The sequence below is a fragment of the Oncorhynchus nerka genome, unplaced genomic scaffold (assembly GCF_034236695.1).
Source record: "Oncorhynchus nerka isolate Pitt River unplaced genomic scaffold, Oner_Uvic_2.0 unplaced_scaffold_1375, whole genome shotgun sequence".
NCBI classification, from domain to species: Eukaryota; Metazoa; Chordata; class Actinopteri; order Salmoniformes; family Salmonidae; genus Oncorhynchus; species Oncorhynchus nerka.
In genome coordinates this window covers 18,300-33,884 of record NW_027039979.1, presented here as the reverse complement: position 1 = coordinate 33,884, position 15,585 = coordinate 18,300, and the positions used below count along the sequence as shown (strand labels likewise).

The 15,585-nt window shown below is 48.0% G+C and overlaps 1 protein-coding gene across 1 annotated transcript in view; it reads right to left on the bottom strand.

Moving 5' to 3' along the window:
* The window catches only part of LOC135568860 (serine palmitoyltransferase 2-like), a 113,171-nt gene that overhangs the window by 82,372 nt on the left and 15,214 nt on the right, over nt 1-15,585 (bottom strand). Inside the window, exon 3 of the mRNA XM_065015640.1 lies at nt 4,859-4,983. Coding sequence (XP_064871712.1) covers nt 4,859-4,983 — 125 coding nt within the window. The remainder of the gene's footprint in view (nt 1-4,858; nt 4,984-15,585) is intronic.

The following is a 15,585-nucleotide window of genomic DNA, read 5'->3' as shown; positions in this document are numbered from 1 at the left end:
GTACTGTACTGTATGGGGTTATTACTGTACTGTATGGGGATATTGCTGTACTGTATGGGGATATTACTGTATGGGGGTTATTACTGTACTGTATGGGGGTTATTATTGTATGGGGGTTATTACTGTATGGGGGTTATTACTGTACTGTATGGGGTTATTATTGTATGGGGTTATTACTGTATGGGGATATTGCTTACTGTATGGGGGTTACTGTATGGGGGTTATTACTGTATGGGGTTATTACTGTACTGTATGGGGATATTGCTGTACTGGGTTATTACTGTATGGGGGATATTGCTGTACTGTTTGGGGTTATTACTGTATGGGGTTATTACTGTACTGTATGGGGTTATTACTGTACTGTATGGGGATATTACTGTATGGGGGATATTACTGTACTGTATGGGGGATATTACTGTACTGTATGGGGTTATTACTGTACTGTATGGGGTTATTACTGTATGGGGGTTATTACTGTACTATATGGGGTTGTTACTGTACTGTATGGGGGATATTACTGTACTGTATGGGGTTATTACTGTATGGGGGTTATTACTGTACTGTATGGGGGATATTACTGTACTGTATGGGGGATATTACTGTATGGGGATTATTACTGTACTGTATGGGGGATATTACTGTATTGGGTTATTACTGTATGGGGGATATTGCTGTACTGTATGGGGGATATTACTGTACTGTATGGGGTTATTACTGTACTGTATGGGGTTATTACTGTATGGGGGATATTACTGTATGGGGGATATTACTGTACTGTATGGGGTTATTACTGTACTGTATGGGGTTATTACTGTACTGTATGGGGTTATTACTGTATTGTTATTACTGTATGGGGGTTATTACTGTACTGTATGGGGTTATTACTGTACTGTATGGGGATATTACTGTATGGGGTTATTACTGTATGGGGGTTATTACTGTACTGTATGGGGGATATTACTGTACTGTATGGGGTTATTACTGTACTGTATGGGGTTAGTACTGTACTGTATGGGTGTTATTACTGTACTGTATGGGGGATATTGCTGTACTGTATGGGGGATATTACTGTATGGGGGATATTACTGTATGGGGGTTATTACTGTACTGTATGGGGTTATTATTGTATGGGGGGTTATTACTGTATGGGGTTATTACTGTACTGTATGGGGGTTATTATTGTATGGGGTTATTACTGTATGGGGGATATTGCTGTACTGTATGGGGTTATTACTGTATGGGGGTTATTACTGTATGGGGTTATTACTGTACTGTATGGGGGATATTACTGGGTTATTACTGTATGGGGATATTGCTGTACTGTTTGGGGTTATTACTGTATGGGGTTATTACTGTACTGTATGGGGTTATTACTGTACTGTATGGGGGTTATTACTTACTGTATGGGGGATATTACTGTACTGTATGGGGATATTACTGTACTGTATGGGGGTTATTACTGTACTGTATGGGGTTATTACTGTATGGGGGTTATTACTGTACTATGGGGTTGTTACTGTACTGTATGGGGATATTACTGTACTGTATGGGTTATTACTGTATGGGGGTTATTACTGTACTGTATGGGGGATATTACTGTACTGTATGGGGATATTACTGTATGGGGATTATTACTGTACTGTATGGGGGATATTACTGTATTGTTATTACTGTATGGGGATATTGCTGTACTGTATGGGGATATTACTGTACTGTATGGGGTTATTACTGTACTGTATGGGGTTATTACTGTATGGGGGATATTACTGTATGGGGGATATTACTGTACTGTATGGGGGTTATTATTGTATGGGGGTTATTACTGTACTGTATGGGGTTATTACTGTACTGTATGGGGGTTATTACTGTATTGGGTTATTACTGTATGGGGGTTATTACTGTACTGTATGGGGTTATTACTGTACTGTATGGGGTTATTACTGTACTGTATGGGGTTATTACTGTATGGGGGTTATTACTGTACTGTATGGGGGATATTACTGTACTGTATGGGGTTATTACTGTACTGTATGGGGTTAGTACTGTACTGTATGGGTGTTATTACTGTACTGTATGGGGGATATTGCTGTACTGTATGGGGGATATTACTGTATGGGGGATATTACTGTATGGGGGTTATTACTGTACTGTATGGGGGTTATTATTGTATGGGGGTTATTACTGTATGGGGGTTATTACTGTACTGTATGGGGGTTATTATTGTATGGGGGTTATTACTGTATGGGGGATATTGCTGTACTGTATGGGGTTATTACTGTACTGTATGGGGGATATTACTGTATGGGGTTATTACTGTACTGTATGGGGGATATTGCTGTACTGGGTTATTACTGTATGGGGGATATTGCTGTACTGTTTGGGGTTATTACTGTATGGGGGTTATTACTGTACTGTTTGGGGTTATTACTGTATGGGGTTATTACTGTACTGTATGGGGGATATTACTGTATGGGGATATTGCTGTACTGTTTGGGGTTATTACTGTATTGGGTTATTACTGTATGGGGGATATTACTGTATTGGGTTATTACTGTATGGGGGATATTGCTGTACTGTTTGGGGTTATTACTGTATGGGGTTATTACTGTACTGTATGGGGATATTACTGTATGGGGATATTGCTGAGCTGTATGGGGTTATTACTGTATGGGGTTATTACTGTACTGTATGGGGGATATTACTGTATGGGGATATTGCTGTACTGTATGGGGTTATTACTGTATGGGGGTTATTACTGTATTGTATGGGGTTATTACTGTACTGTACGTGGTTATTACTGTACTGTATGACCAGGTACAGCATGGGTTACTATTGTACCAGGGTTATTACTGTACTGTATAGGGTTATTACTGTACTGTATGGGGGATATTACTGTATTGGGGATATTACTGCACTGTATGGGGGTTATTACTTTACTGCCCACTACTGTTGACCAGGGTCTATAAGGTAGTGGACTACTGTTGACGAGGGTAGTGGACTACTGTTGAGCAGGGTAGTGGACTACTGTAGACCAGGGTAGTGGACTACTGTTGACCAGGGTAGTGGACTACTGTAGATCAGGGTAGTGGACTACTGTTGACCAGGGTCTATAGGGTAGTGGACAACTGTTGATCAGGGTAGTGGACAACTGTAGATCAGGGTAGTGGACTACTGTTGACGAGGGTAGTGGACTACTGTAGACCAGGGTAGTGGACTACTGTAGATCAGGGTAGTGGACTACTGTTGACGAGGGTAGTGGACTACTGTAGACCAGGGTAGTGGACTACCGTAGACCAGGGTAGTGGACTACTGTAGACCAGGGTAGTGGACTACTGTTGACCAGGGTAAGTGAACTACTGTTGGCCAGGGTAGTGGACTACTGTTGACCAGGATCTATAGGGTAGGGGACTACTGTAGACCAGGGTAGTGGACTACTGTAGACCAGGGTCTATAAGGTAGTGGACTACTGTTGACCAGGGTATATAGGGTAGTGAACTTCTGTAGACCAGGGTAGTGGACTACTGTAGACCAGGGTCTATAGGGTAGTGACCTACTGTTGACCAGGGTCTATAGGGTAGTGGACTACTGTAGACCAGGGTAGTGCACTACTGTAGACCAGGGTAGTGGACGACTGTAAACCAGGGTCTATTGGGTAGTGGACTACTGTAGACCAGGGTCTATAGGGTAGTGGACTACTGTAGACCACTAGCCTGTTGACCAGTGGAGACTAGAGAGTAGCCTGTTGGCCAGTGGAGACTAGAGAGTAGCCTGTTGGCCAGTGGAGACTAGAGAGTAGCCTGTTGGCCAGTGGAGACTAGAGAGTAGCCTGTTGGCTAATGGAGACTAGAGAGTAGCCTGTTGGCTAGTGGAGACTAGAGGGTTGGTTTGTTTTTAAAAGCTTTGCGACAATGTTGCTTTTACTCCATGCAAATAATGACAGGAGCGGACCCAAAAGATTACAACCACGACCTATCGCCGGTAAAACCTCCGATCAACTTAAAAACACTTTACAACTAAGCACGCTGAAAATAAACAAGACTTCGGCAGAGTTGCACATACTGTCCAACTGCCATGCCAACCGAGAGCTCCACGTGCCACACAGAGAGCAGCAAGGGCTCTTAATCTCCTACTTCCTGACTGCTGATGCGCTCTTAAAGTCGCAGGGCGCTCTTAAAATGGCAGCGCGCTCTTAAAGTGGCAGGGCGCTCTTAAAGTCGCAGGGCGCTCTTAAAGTGGCAGGGCGCTCTTAAAGTGGCAGGGCGCTCTTAAAGTCGCAGGGCGCTCTTAAAGTGGCAGGGCGCTCTTAAAGTGGCAGGGCGCTCTTAAAGTGGCAGGGCGCTCTTAAAGTGGCAGGGCGCTCTTAAAGTGGCAGGGCGCTCTTAAAGTGGCAGCGCGCTCTTAAAGTGGCAGCGAGCTCTTAAAGTGGCAGCGTGCTCTTAAAGTGGCAGCGCGCTCTTAAAGTGGCAGGGCTCTTAAAGTGGCAGGGCGCTCTTAAAGTGTCAGGGCGCTCTTAACGTGGCAGGGCGCTCTTAAAGTGGCAGGGCGCTCTTAAAGTGGCAGTGCGCTCTTAAAGTGGCAGTGCACTCTTAAAGTGGCAGGGCGCTCTTAAAGTGGCAGGGCGCTCTTAAAGTGGCAGCGCGCTCTTAAAGTGGCAGGGCGCTCTTAAAGTGGCAGGGCGCTCTTAAAGTGGCAGGGCGCTCTTAAAGTGTCAGCACGCTCTTAAAGTGGCAGCGCGCTCTTAAAGTCGCAGCACGCTCTTAAAGTCGCAGGGCACGCTGAAGGTTCCGTGCAGGATTTCGCCACACACACTGAACATTGTTTCAATCTGGTTTAGCCAGGCTAGATGATAAAGACCCACCTTTCCGACCAGTGCCGGTATGTTCATAGAGTTGGTAGCAAAGCCCATGCCGAAGATCAAGGAGGACTCTACCCCCAGGAAGGTGGCTACAAGCTGCTCCAACTCCTCATGGATAGCCAGGTTACCTGGACAGAGAAAAGAGAAACAAAAAGAAAATTCATATCCATTTCCTGTCACTGTTTGCTGCTGTTTCAACTGATCAATCTGATTGCTCTTACAGTCAGTCTGAAACTAAGAAAAAAAGGGTTCTACCTGGAACCCAAAAGGGTTCTACCTGGAACCCAAAAGGGTTTTTCAAATGACCCCGTAAGAGAACCCTTTTGGGTTCCAGGTAGAACCTTTTGGTGTTTCAGGTAGAACCTTTTTGGGTTCCAGGTAAAACCCTGGGGACAGCCAGAGAACCCCTTTAAGCCTCTAAATAATACATTTTATTCCCCCTACGAGTGTAATTCCCTCCTTACTCCTTCCCCTTGGCCCAAGTCCCTACGAGTGTAATTCCCTCCTTACCCCTTCCCCTTGGTCCAAGTCCCTACGAGTGTAATTCCCTCCTTACTCCTTCCCCTTGGCCCAAGTCCCTACGAGTGTAATTCCCTCCTTACTCCTTCCCCTTGGCCCAAGTCCCTACGAGTGTAATTCCCTCCTTACTCCTTCCCCTTGGCCCAAGTCCCTACGAGTGTAATTCCCTCCTTACTCCTTCCCCTTGGTCCAAGTCCCTACGAGTGTAATTCCCTCCTTACTCCTTCCCCTTGGCCCAAGTCCCTACGAGTGTAATTCCCTCCTTACTCCTTCCCCTTGGCCCAAGTCCCTACGAGTGTAATTCCCTCCTTACTCCTTCCCCTTGGTCCAAGTCCCTACGAGTGTAATTCCCTCCTTACTCCTTCCCCTTGGCCCAAGTCCCTACAAGTGTAATTCCCTCCTTACTCCTTCCCCTTGGTTCAAGTCCCTACGAGTGTAATTCCCTCCTTACTCCAAGTCCCTACGAGTGTAATTCCCTCCTTACTCCTTCCCCCTGGTCCAAGTCCCTACGAGTGTAATTCCCTCCTTACTCCTTCCCCTTGGCCCAAGTCCCTACGAGTGTAATTTCCTCCTTACTCCTTCCCCTTGGCCCAAGTCCCTACGAGTGTAATTCCCTCCTTACTCCTTCCCCTTGGTCCAAGTCCCTACGAGTGTAATTCCCTCCTTACTCCTTCCCCTTGGTCCAAGTCCCTACGAGTGTCATTCCCTCCTTACTCCTTCCCCTTGGTCCAAGTCCCTACGAGTGTAATTCCCTCCTTACTCCTTCCCCTTGGTCCAAGTCCCTACGAGTGTAATTCCCTCCGTACCCCTTCCCTTGGCCCAAGTCCCTACGAGTGTAATTCCCTCCTTACTCCTTCCCCTTGGTCCAAGTCCCTACGAGTGTAATTCCCTCCTTACTCATTCCCCTTGGTCCAAGCCCCTACGAGTGTAATTCCCTCCTTACTCCTTCCCCTTGGTCCAAGTCCCTACGAGTGTAATTCCCTCCTTACTCCTTCCCCTTGGCCCAAGTCCCTACGAGTGTAATTCCCTCCTTACTCCTTCCCCTTGGTCCAAGTCCCTACGAGTGTAATTCCCTCCTTACTCCTTCCCCTTGGTCCAAGTCCCTACGTTTGTAATTCCCTCCTTACTCCTTCCCCTTGGTCCAAGTCCCTCCTTACTCCTTCCCATTGGTCCAAGTCCCTACGAGTGTAATTCCCTCCTTACTCCTTCCCCTTGGTCCAAGTCCCTACGAGTGTAATTCCCTCCTTACTCCTTCCCCTTGGTCCAAGTCCCTACGAGTGTAATTCCCTCCTTACTCCTTCCCCTTGGCCCAAGTCCCTACGAGTGTAATTCCTCCTTACTCCTTCCCCTTGGCCCAAGTCCCTACGAGTGTAATTCCTCCTTACTCCTTCCCTTGGTCCAAGTCCCTACGAGTGTAATTCCCTCCTTACTCCTTCCCCTTGGCCCAAGTCCCTACGAGTGTAATTCCTTCCTTACTCCTTCCCCTTGGTCCAAGTCCCTACGAGTGTAATTCCCTCCTTACTCCTTCCCCTTGGTCCAAGTCCCTACGAGTGTAATTCCCTCCTTACTCCTTCCCCTTGGTCCAAGTCCCTACGAGTGTAATTCCCTCCTTACTCCTTCCCCTTGGTCCAAGTCCCTACGAGTGTAATTCCCTCCTTACTCCTTCCCTTGGTCCAAGTCCCTACGAGTGTAATTCCCTCCTTACTCCTTCCCCTTGGCCCAAGTCCCTACGAGTGTAATTCCTCCTTACTCCTTCCCTTGGTCCAAGTCCCTACGAGTGTAATTCCCTCCTTACTCCTTCCCCTTGGTCCAAGTCCCTACGAGTGTAATTCCCTCCTTACTCCTTCCCCTTGGCCCAAGTCCCTACGAGTGTAATTCCCTCCTTACTCCTTCCCCTTGGTCCAAGTCCCTACGAGTGTAATTCCCTCCTTACTCCTTCCCCTTGGTCCAAGTCCCTACGTTTGTAATTCCCTCCTTACTCCTTCCCCTTGGTCCAAGTCCCTCCTTACTCCTTCCCATTGGTCCAAGTCCCTACGAGTGTAATTCCCTCCTTACTCCTTCCCCTTGGTCCAAGTCCCTACGAGTGTAATTCCCTCCTTACTCCTTCCCCTTGGTCCAAGTCCCTACGAGTGTAATTCCCTCCTTACTCCTTCCCCTTGGTCCAAGTCCCTACGAGTGTAATTCCCTCCTTACTCCTTCCCCTTGGCCCAAGTCCCTACGAGTGTAATTCCCTCCTTACTCCTTCCCCTTGGCCCAAGTCCCTACGAGTGTAATTCCCTCCTTACTCCTTCCCCTTGGTCCAAGTCCCTACGAGTGTAATTCCCTCCTTACTCCTTCCCCTTGGCCCAAGTCCCTACGAGTGTAATTCCTTCCTTACTCCTTCCCCTTGGTCCAAGTCCCTACGAGTGTAATTCCCTCCTTACTCCTTCCCCTTGGTCCAAGTCCCTACGAGTGTAATTCCCTCCTTACTCCTTCCCCTTGGTCCAAGTCCCTACGAGTGTAATTCCCTCCTTACTCCTTCCCCTTGGTCCAAGTCCCTACGAGTGTAATTCCCTCCTTACTCCTTCCCCTTGGTCCAAGTCCCTACGAGTGTAATTCCCTCCTTACTCCTTCCCCTTGGCCCAAGTCCCTACGAGTGTAATTCCCTCCTTACTCCTTCCCCTTGGTCCAAGTCCCTACGAGTGTAATTCCTCCTTACTCCTTCCCCTTGGTCCAAGTCCCTACGAGTGTAATTCCCTCCTTACTCCTTCCCCTTGGTCCAAGTCCCTACGAGTGTAATTCCCTCCTTACTCCTTCCCCTTGGTCCAAGTCCCTACGAGTGTAATTCCCTCCTTACTCCTTCCCTATGGTCCATGCCCCTACGAGTGTAATTCCCTCCTTACTCCTTCCCCTTGGTCCAAGTCCCTACGAGTGTAATTCCCTCCTTACTCCTTCCACTTGGTCCAAGTCCCTACGAGTGTAATTCCCTCCGTACCCCTTCCCTTGGCCCAAGTCCCTACGAGTGTAATTCCCTCCTTACTCCTTCCCCTTGGTCCAAGTCCCTACGAGTGTAATTCCCTCCTTACTCCTTCCCCTTGGTCCAAGTCCCTACGAGTGTAATTCCCTCCTTACTCCTTCCCCTTGGTCCAAGTCCCTACGAGTGTAATTCCCTCCTTACTCCTTCCCCTTGGCCCAAGTCCCTACGAGTGTAATTCCCTCCTTACTCCTTCCCCTTGGTCCAAGTCCCTACGAGTGTAATTCCCTCCTTACTCCTTCCCCTTGGTCCAAGTCCCTACGTTTGTAATTCCCTCCTTACTCCTTCCCCTTGGTCCAAGTCCCTCCTTACTCCTTCCCATTGGTCCAAGTCCCTACGAGTGTAATTCCCTCCTTACTCCTTCCCCTTGGTCCAAGTCCCTACGAGTGTAATTCCCTCCTTACTCCTTCCCCTTGGTCCAAGTCCCTACGAGTGTAATTCCCTCCTTACTCCTTCCCCTTGGTCCAAGTCCCTACGAGTGTAATTCCCTCCTTACTCCTTCCCCTTGGCCCAAGTCCCTACGAGTGTAATTCCCTCCTTACTCCTTCCCCTTGGCCCAAGTCCCTACGAGTGTAATTCCCTCCTTACTCCTTCCCCTTGGTCCAAGTCCCTACGAGTGTAATTCCCTCCTTACTCCTTCCCCTTGGTCCAAGTCCCTACGAGTGTAATTCCCTCCTTACTCCTTCCCCTTGGCCCAAGTCCCTACGAGTGTAATTCCTTCCTTACTCCTTCCCCTTGGTCCAAGTCCCTACGAGTGTAATTCCCTCCTTACTCCTTCCCCTTGGTCCAAGTCCCTACGAGTGTAATTCCCTCCTTACTCCTTCCCCTTGGTCCAAGTCCCTACGAGTGTAATTCCCTCCTTACTCCTTCCCCTTGGTCCAAGTCCCTACGAGTGTAATTCCCTCCTTACTCCTTCCCCTTGGTCCAAGTCCCTACGAGTGTAATTCCCTCCGTACCCCTTCCCTTGGCCCAAGTCCCTACGAGTGTAATTCCCTCCTTACTCCTTCCCCTTGGTCCAAGTCCCTACGAGTGTAATTCCCTCCTTACTCCTTCCCTTGGTCCAAGTCCCTACGAGTGTAATTCCTCCTTACTCCTTCCCCTTGGTCCAAGTCCCTACGAGTGTAATTCCCTCCTTACTCCTTCCCCTTGGCCCAAGTCCCTACGAGTGTAATTCCCTCCTTACTCCTTCCCCTTGGCCCAAGTCCCTACGAGTGTAATTCCCTCCTTACTCCTTCCCCTTGGTCCAAGTCCCTACGAGTGTAATTCCCTCCTTACTCCTTCCCCTTGGTCCAAGTCCCTACGAGTGTAATTCCCTCCTTACTCCTTCCCCTTGGCCCAAGTCCCTACGAGTGTAATTCCTTCCTTACTCCTTCCCCTTGGTCCAAGTCCCTACGAGTGTAATTCCCTCCTTACTCCTTCCCCTTGGTCCAAGTCCCTACGAGTGTAATTCCCTCCTTACTCCTTCCCCTTGGTCCAAGTCCCTACGAGTGTAATTCCCTCCTTACTCCTTCCCCTTGGTCCAAGTCCCTACGAGTGTAATTCCCTCCTTACTCCTTCCCCTTGGTCCAAGTCCCTACGAGTGTAATTCCTCCTTACTCCTTCCCCTTGGTCCAAGTCCCTACGAGTGTAATTCCTCCTTATCCTTCCCCTTGGAAGTCGAGTGTAATTCCTTCCTTAGTCCTTCCCCTTGGTCCAAGTCCCTATGAGTGTAATTCCCTCCTTACTCCTTCCCCTTGGTCCAAGTCCCTACGAGTGTAATTCCCTCCTTACTCCTTCCCTTGGTCCAAGTCCCTACGAGTGTAATTCCCTCCTTACTCCTTCCCCTTGGTCCAAGTCCCTACGAGTGTAATTCCCCTCCTTACTCCTTCCCTTGGTCCAAGTCGAGTGTAATTCCCTCCTTACTCCTTCCCTTGTCCAAGCCCCTGAGTGTAATTCCCTCTTACTCCTTCCCCTTGGTCCAAGTTTTGTAATTCCCTCCTTACTCCTTTTGGTCCAAGTCCTCCTTACTCCTTCCCATTGGTCCAAGTCCCTACGAGTGTAATTCCCTCCTTACTCCTTCCCCTTGGTCCAAGTCCCTACGAGTGTAATTCCTCCTTACTCCTTCCCCTTGGTCCAAGTCCCTACGAGTGTAATTCCTCCTTACTCCTTCCCCTTGGTCCAAGTCCCTACGAGTGTAATTCCCTCCTTACTCCTTCCCCTTGGCCCAAGTCCCTACGAGTGTAATTCCCTCCTTACTCCTTCCCCTTGGCCCAAGTCCCTACGAGTGTAATTCCCTCCTTACTCCTTCCCCTTGGTCCAAGTCCCTACGAGTGTAATTCCCTCCTTACTCCTTCCCTTGGTCCAAGTCCCTACGAGTGTAATTCCTCCTTACTCCTTCCCCTTGGCCCAAGTCCCTACGAGTGTAATTCCTTCCTTACTCCTTCCCCTTGTCCAAGTCCCTACGAGTGTAATTCCCTCCTTACTCCTTCCCCTTGGTCCAAGTCCCTACGAGTGTAATTCCCTCCTTACTCCTTCCCCTTGGTCCAAGTCCCTACGAGTGTAATTCCCTCCTTACTCCTTCCCCTTGGTCCAAGTCCCTACGAGTGTAATTCCTCCTTACTCCTTCCCCTTGGTCCAAGTCCCTACGAGTGTAATTCCCTCCTTACTCCTTCCCCTTGGCCCAAGTCCCTACGAGTGTAATTCCCTCCTTACTCCTTCCCCTTGGTCCAAGTCCCTACGAGTGTAATTCCCTCCTTACTCCTTCCCCTTGGTCCAAGTCCCTACGAGTGTAATTCCCTCCTTACTCCTTCCCTTGGTCCAAGTCCCTACGAGTGTAATTCCCTCCTTACTCCTTCCCCTTGGCCCAAGTCCCTAAGTGTAATTCCCTCACTCCTTCCCCTTGGCCCAAGTCCCTACGAGTGTAATTCCTCCTTACTCCTTCCCTTGGTCCAATGGATTCCTCCTTACTCCTTCCCCTTGGTCCAAGTCCCTACGAGTGTAATTCCCTCCTTACTCCTTCCCCTTGGCCCAAGTCCCCTCGAGTGTAATTCCTTCCTTACTCCTTCCCTTTGGTCCAAGGACGAGTGTAATTCCCTCCTTACTCCTTCCCCTTGGTCCAAGTCCCTACGAGGTAACTCCTTAGTCCTTCCCCTTGGTCCAAGTCCCTATGAGTGTAATTTCCTTACTCCTTCCCTTGGTCCAAGTCCCAAGAGTGACTCCTTCCCTTGGTCCAAGTTCAAGTGTAATTTGTTACTCCTTCCCTTGGTCCAAGTCCCAGAGTGATGATTCCCCTTGGTCCAAGTCCCACGAGTGTAATTCCTCCTTACTCCTTCCCCTTGGTCCAAAAGTGTAATTCCTCCTTACTCCTTCCCCTTGGTCCAAGTCCCAGAGTGTAAGACTCCTTCCCCTTGGTCCAAGCCCCTACGAGTGTAATTCCCTCCTTACTCCTTCCCCTTGGCCCAAGTCCCTAAGTGTAATTCCCTCCTTACTCCTTCCACTTGGTCCAAGTCCCTACGAGTGTAATTCCTCCTTACTCCTTCCCTTGGTCCAAGTCCCTACGAGTGTATGTCAGTTCACATTGGGAATGTCTTATGATTTTAGTATGCACATGAATGCAAGCTTGGACATAAGTGTGCAATGTATCTGTTGAGGTCCTGTCTTAATTTTGTTTTTAAGATTTTGTTTTCAAGTCCCTACGAGTGTAATTCCCTCCTTACTCCTTCCCCTTGGCCCAAGTCCCTACAAGTTTCCCTCCTTACTCCTTCCCCTTGGCCCAAGTCCCTACGAGTGTAATTCCCTCCACTCCTTCCCCTTGGTCCAAATGGAGTGTAAACTCCTTCCCCTTGGTCCAAGTCACTACGAGTGTAATTCTCTCCTTACTCCTTCCCTTGGCCCAAGTCCCTACGAGTGTAATTCCCCTCCTTACTCCTTCCCTTGTTCCAATACGAGTGTAATTCCCTCCTTACTCCTTCCCCTTTGTCCAAAAAACTCCTTCCCCTTGGTCCAAGTTACGAAACTTACTCCTTCCCTTGGTCCAAGTTAAAAAGTCCCTGAAAATCCTTCCCCTTTACATAAGTGTATTCCTTACTCCTTCCCCTTGGTCCAAGTCAATAAATCCCTCCTTACTCCTTCCCCTTGGTCCAAGTTAGAATTCCTCCTTACCTTCCCTTGGTCCAAGTCCCTAATGTCAGAAGGTCCTACAGATGGAGGCACTGTAGTAGTCTTTAACATATTGGTAAATCTAAGCATTTTAAGAGGTCGGGAGAGGGGAGTCTCGAGCATTATGGTGTTTTACCACATGTTCTTGGACCAAGGTGAGTGGCAGTTCAATAATTTGTTCATTCAAATGCAGAGGATGATTTACAATATCTATGAAATATGGTCCACTTTCTCCAGGGAGATTACAGATTTATAGCTCCTCAAATAAACTGTTCCTGAGCATCTTTCTGGCCAAACTGATTGGCAGTTTAATGAGCATTTGCATACAATTACAGTGCCTGGTATTTCGTGTGACAAAATTTTGTGTTATTCAAAATGGATTAAAAATTATATATAAAACATTCATATTTCCCAAAATAAAACATTTAAAAAAATGTTAAAACATTTGTTGGAATTAAAAATGAAAATTGATTTACATAAGTATTACACACAAGTTACATTTAGAATTCTTGCAGCTGTGAGTCTTTCTGGTAAATCTTTAAACTGTGAGTCTGTAAAGCTTTAAACTGTGAGTCTTTCTGGTAAATCTTTAAACTGTGAGTCTTTCTGTAAATCTTTAAACTGTGAGTCTTTCTGGTAAGGAGAGCTGCACAGCTGGATTCTACAAAATGTGTACTTTATTCTTTAAAACATGCTTAAAGCTCTGTCAAGTTGGTTGTTGATTATGTTAACCATTTTTCAATTCTTGCATGTGTTCTGGAGAGCTGAGAGCATGCGTTCTGGAGAGCTGAGTGCATGTGTTCTGGAGAGCTGAGTGCATGTGTTCTGGAGAGCTGAGAGCATGTGTTCTGGAGAGCTGAGTGCATGTGTTCTGGAGAGCTGAGTGCATGCGTTCTGGAGAGCTGAGAGCATGTGTTCTGGAGAGCTGAGAGCATGCATTCTGGAGAGCTGAGTGCATGTGTTCTGGAGAGCTGAGAGCATGCATTCTGGAGAGCTGAGTGCATGTGTTCTGAGTGCATGTGTTACTTCCGGCGCCGACTGAGATGGCCGCCTCGCTTCGCGTTCCTAGGAAACTATGCAGTTTTTTGTTTTTTTACGTGTTATTTCTTACATTAGTACCCCAGGTCATCTTAGGTTTCATTACATACAGTCGAGAAGAACTACTGAATATAAGATCAGCGCCAACTCACCATCAGTACGACCAAGAATATGTTTTCCGCGACGCGGATCCGGTGTTCTGCCTTACAAACAGGACAACGGAATGGATCGCATGCAGCGACCCAAGGAAACGACTCCGAAAAAGAGGGAAACGAGGCGGTGTTCTGGTCAGACTCCGAAAAAGGGCACATCGCGCACCACTCCCCAGCATTCTTCTTGCCAATGTCCAGTCTCTTGACAACAAGGTTGACGAAATCCGAGCAAGGGTAGCATTCCAGAGGGACATCAGAGACTGCAACGTTCTCTGCTTCACAGAAACATGGCTTACTGGGAAGACGCTATCCGAGGCGGTGCAGCCAACAGGTTTCTCCACGCATCGCGCCGACAGAAACAAACATCTTTCTGGTAAGAAGAGTGGCGGGGGCGTATGCCTCATGACTAACGAGACATGGTGTGATGAAGGAAACATACAGGAACTCAAATCCTTCTGTTCACCTGATTTAGAATTCCTCACAATCAAATGTAGACCGCATTATCTTCCAAGAGAATTCTCCTCGATTATAATCACAGCCGTATATATCCCCCCAAGCAGACACATCGATGGCTCTGAACGAACTTTATTTAACTCTTTGCAAACTGGAAACCATTTATCCGGAGGCTGCATTCATTGTAGCTGGGGATTTTAACAAAGCTAATCTGAAAACAAGACTCCTAAATTTTACCAGCATATCGATTGCGCAACCAGGGTGGTAAAACCTGGATCATTGTTACTCTAACTTCCATGACGCATATAAGGCCCTGCCCCGCCCCTTCGGAAAAGCTGACCACGACTCCATTTTGCTGATCCCTGCCTACAGGCAGAAACTAAAACAAGAGGCTCCCACGCTGAGGTCTGTCCAACGCTGGTCAGACCAAGCTGACTCCACACTCCAAGACTGCTTCCATCACGTGGACTGGGACATGTTTCGTATTGCGTCAGATGGAAATATTGACGAATACGCTGATTCGGTGTGCGAGTTCATTAGAACGTGCGTCGAAGATGTCGTTCCCATAGCAACGATAAAAACATTCCCAAACCAGAAACCGTGGATTGATGGCAGCATTCGCGTGAAACTGAAAGCGAACCACTGCTTTTAATCAGGCAAGGTGTCTGGTAATATGTCCGAATATAAACAATGCAGCTATTCCCTCCGCAAGGCTATTAAACAAGCTAAGCGTCAGTACAGAGACAAAGTGGAATCTCAATTCAATGGCTCAGACACAAGAGGCATGTGGCAGGGTCTACAGTCAATCACGGACTACAAGAAGAAACCCAGCCCAGTCACGGACCAGGATGTCTTGCTCCCAGGCAGACTAAATCACTTTTTGCCCGCTTTGAGGACAATACAGTGCCACTGACACGGCCTGCAACGAAAACATGCGGTCTCTCCTTCACTGCAGCCGAGGTGAGTAAGACATTTAAACGTGTTAACCCTCGCAAGGCTGCAGGCCCAGACGGCATCCCCAGCCGCGCCCTCAGAGCATGCGCAGACCAGCTGGCCGGTGTGTTTACGGACATATTCAATCAATCCCTATACCAGTCTGCTGTTCCCACATGCTTCAAGAGGGCCACCATTGTTCCTGTTCCCAAGAAAGCTAAGGTAACTGAGCTAAACGACTACCGCCCCGTAGCACTCACTTCCGTCATCATGAAGTGCTTTGAGAGACTAGTCAAGGACCATATCACCTCCACCCTACCTGACACCCTAGACCCACTCCAATTTGCTTACCGCCCAAATAGGTCCACAGACGATGCAATCTCAACCACACTGCACACTGCCCTAACCCACCTGGACAAGAGGAATACCTATGTGAGAATGCTGTTCATCGACTACAGCTCGGCATTCAATACCATAGTACCCTC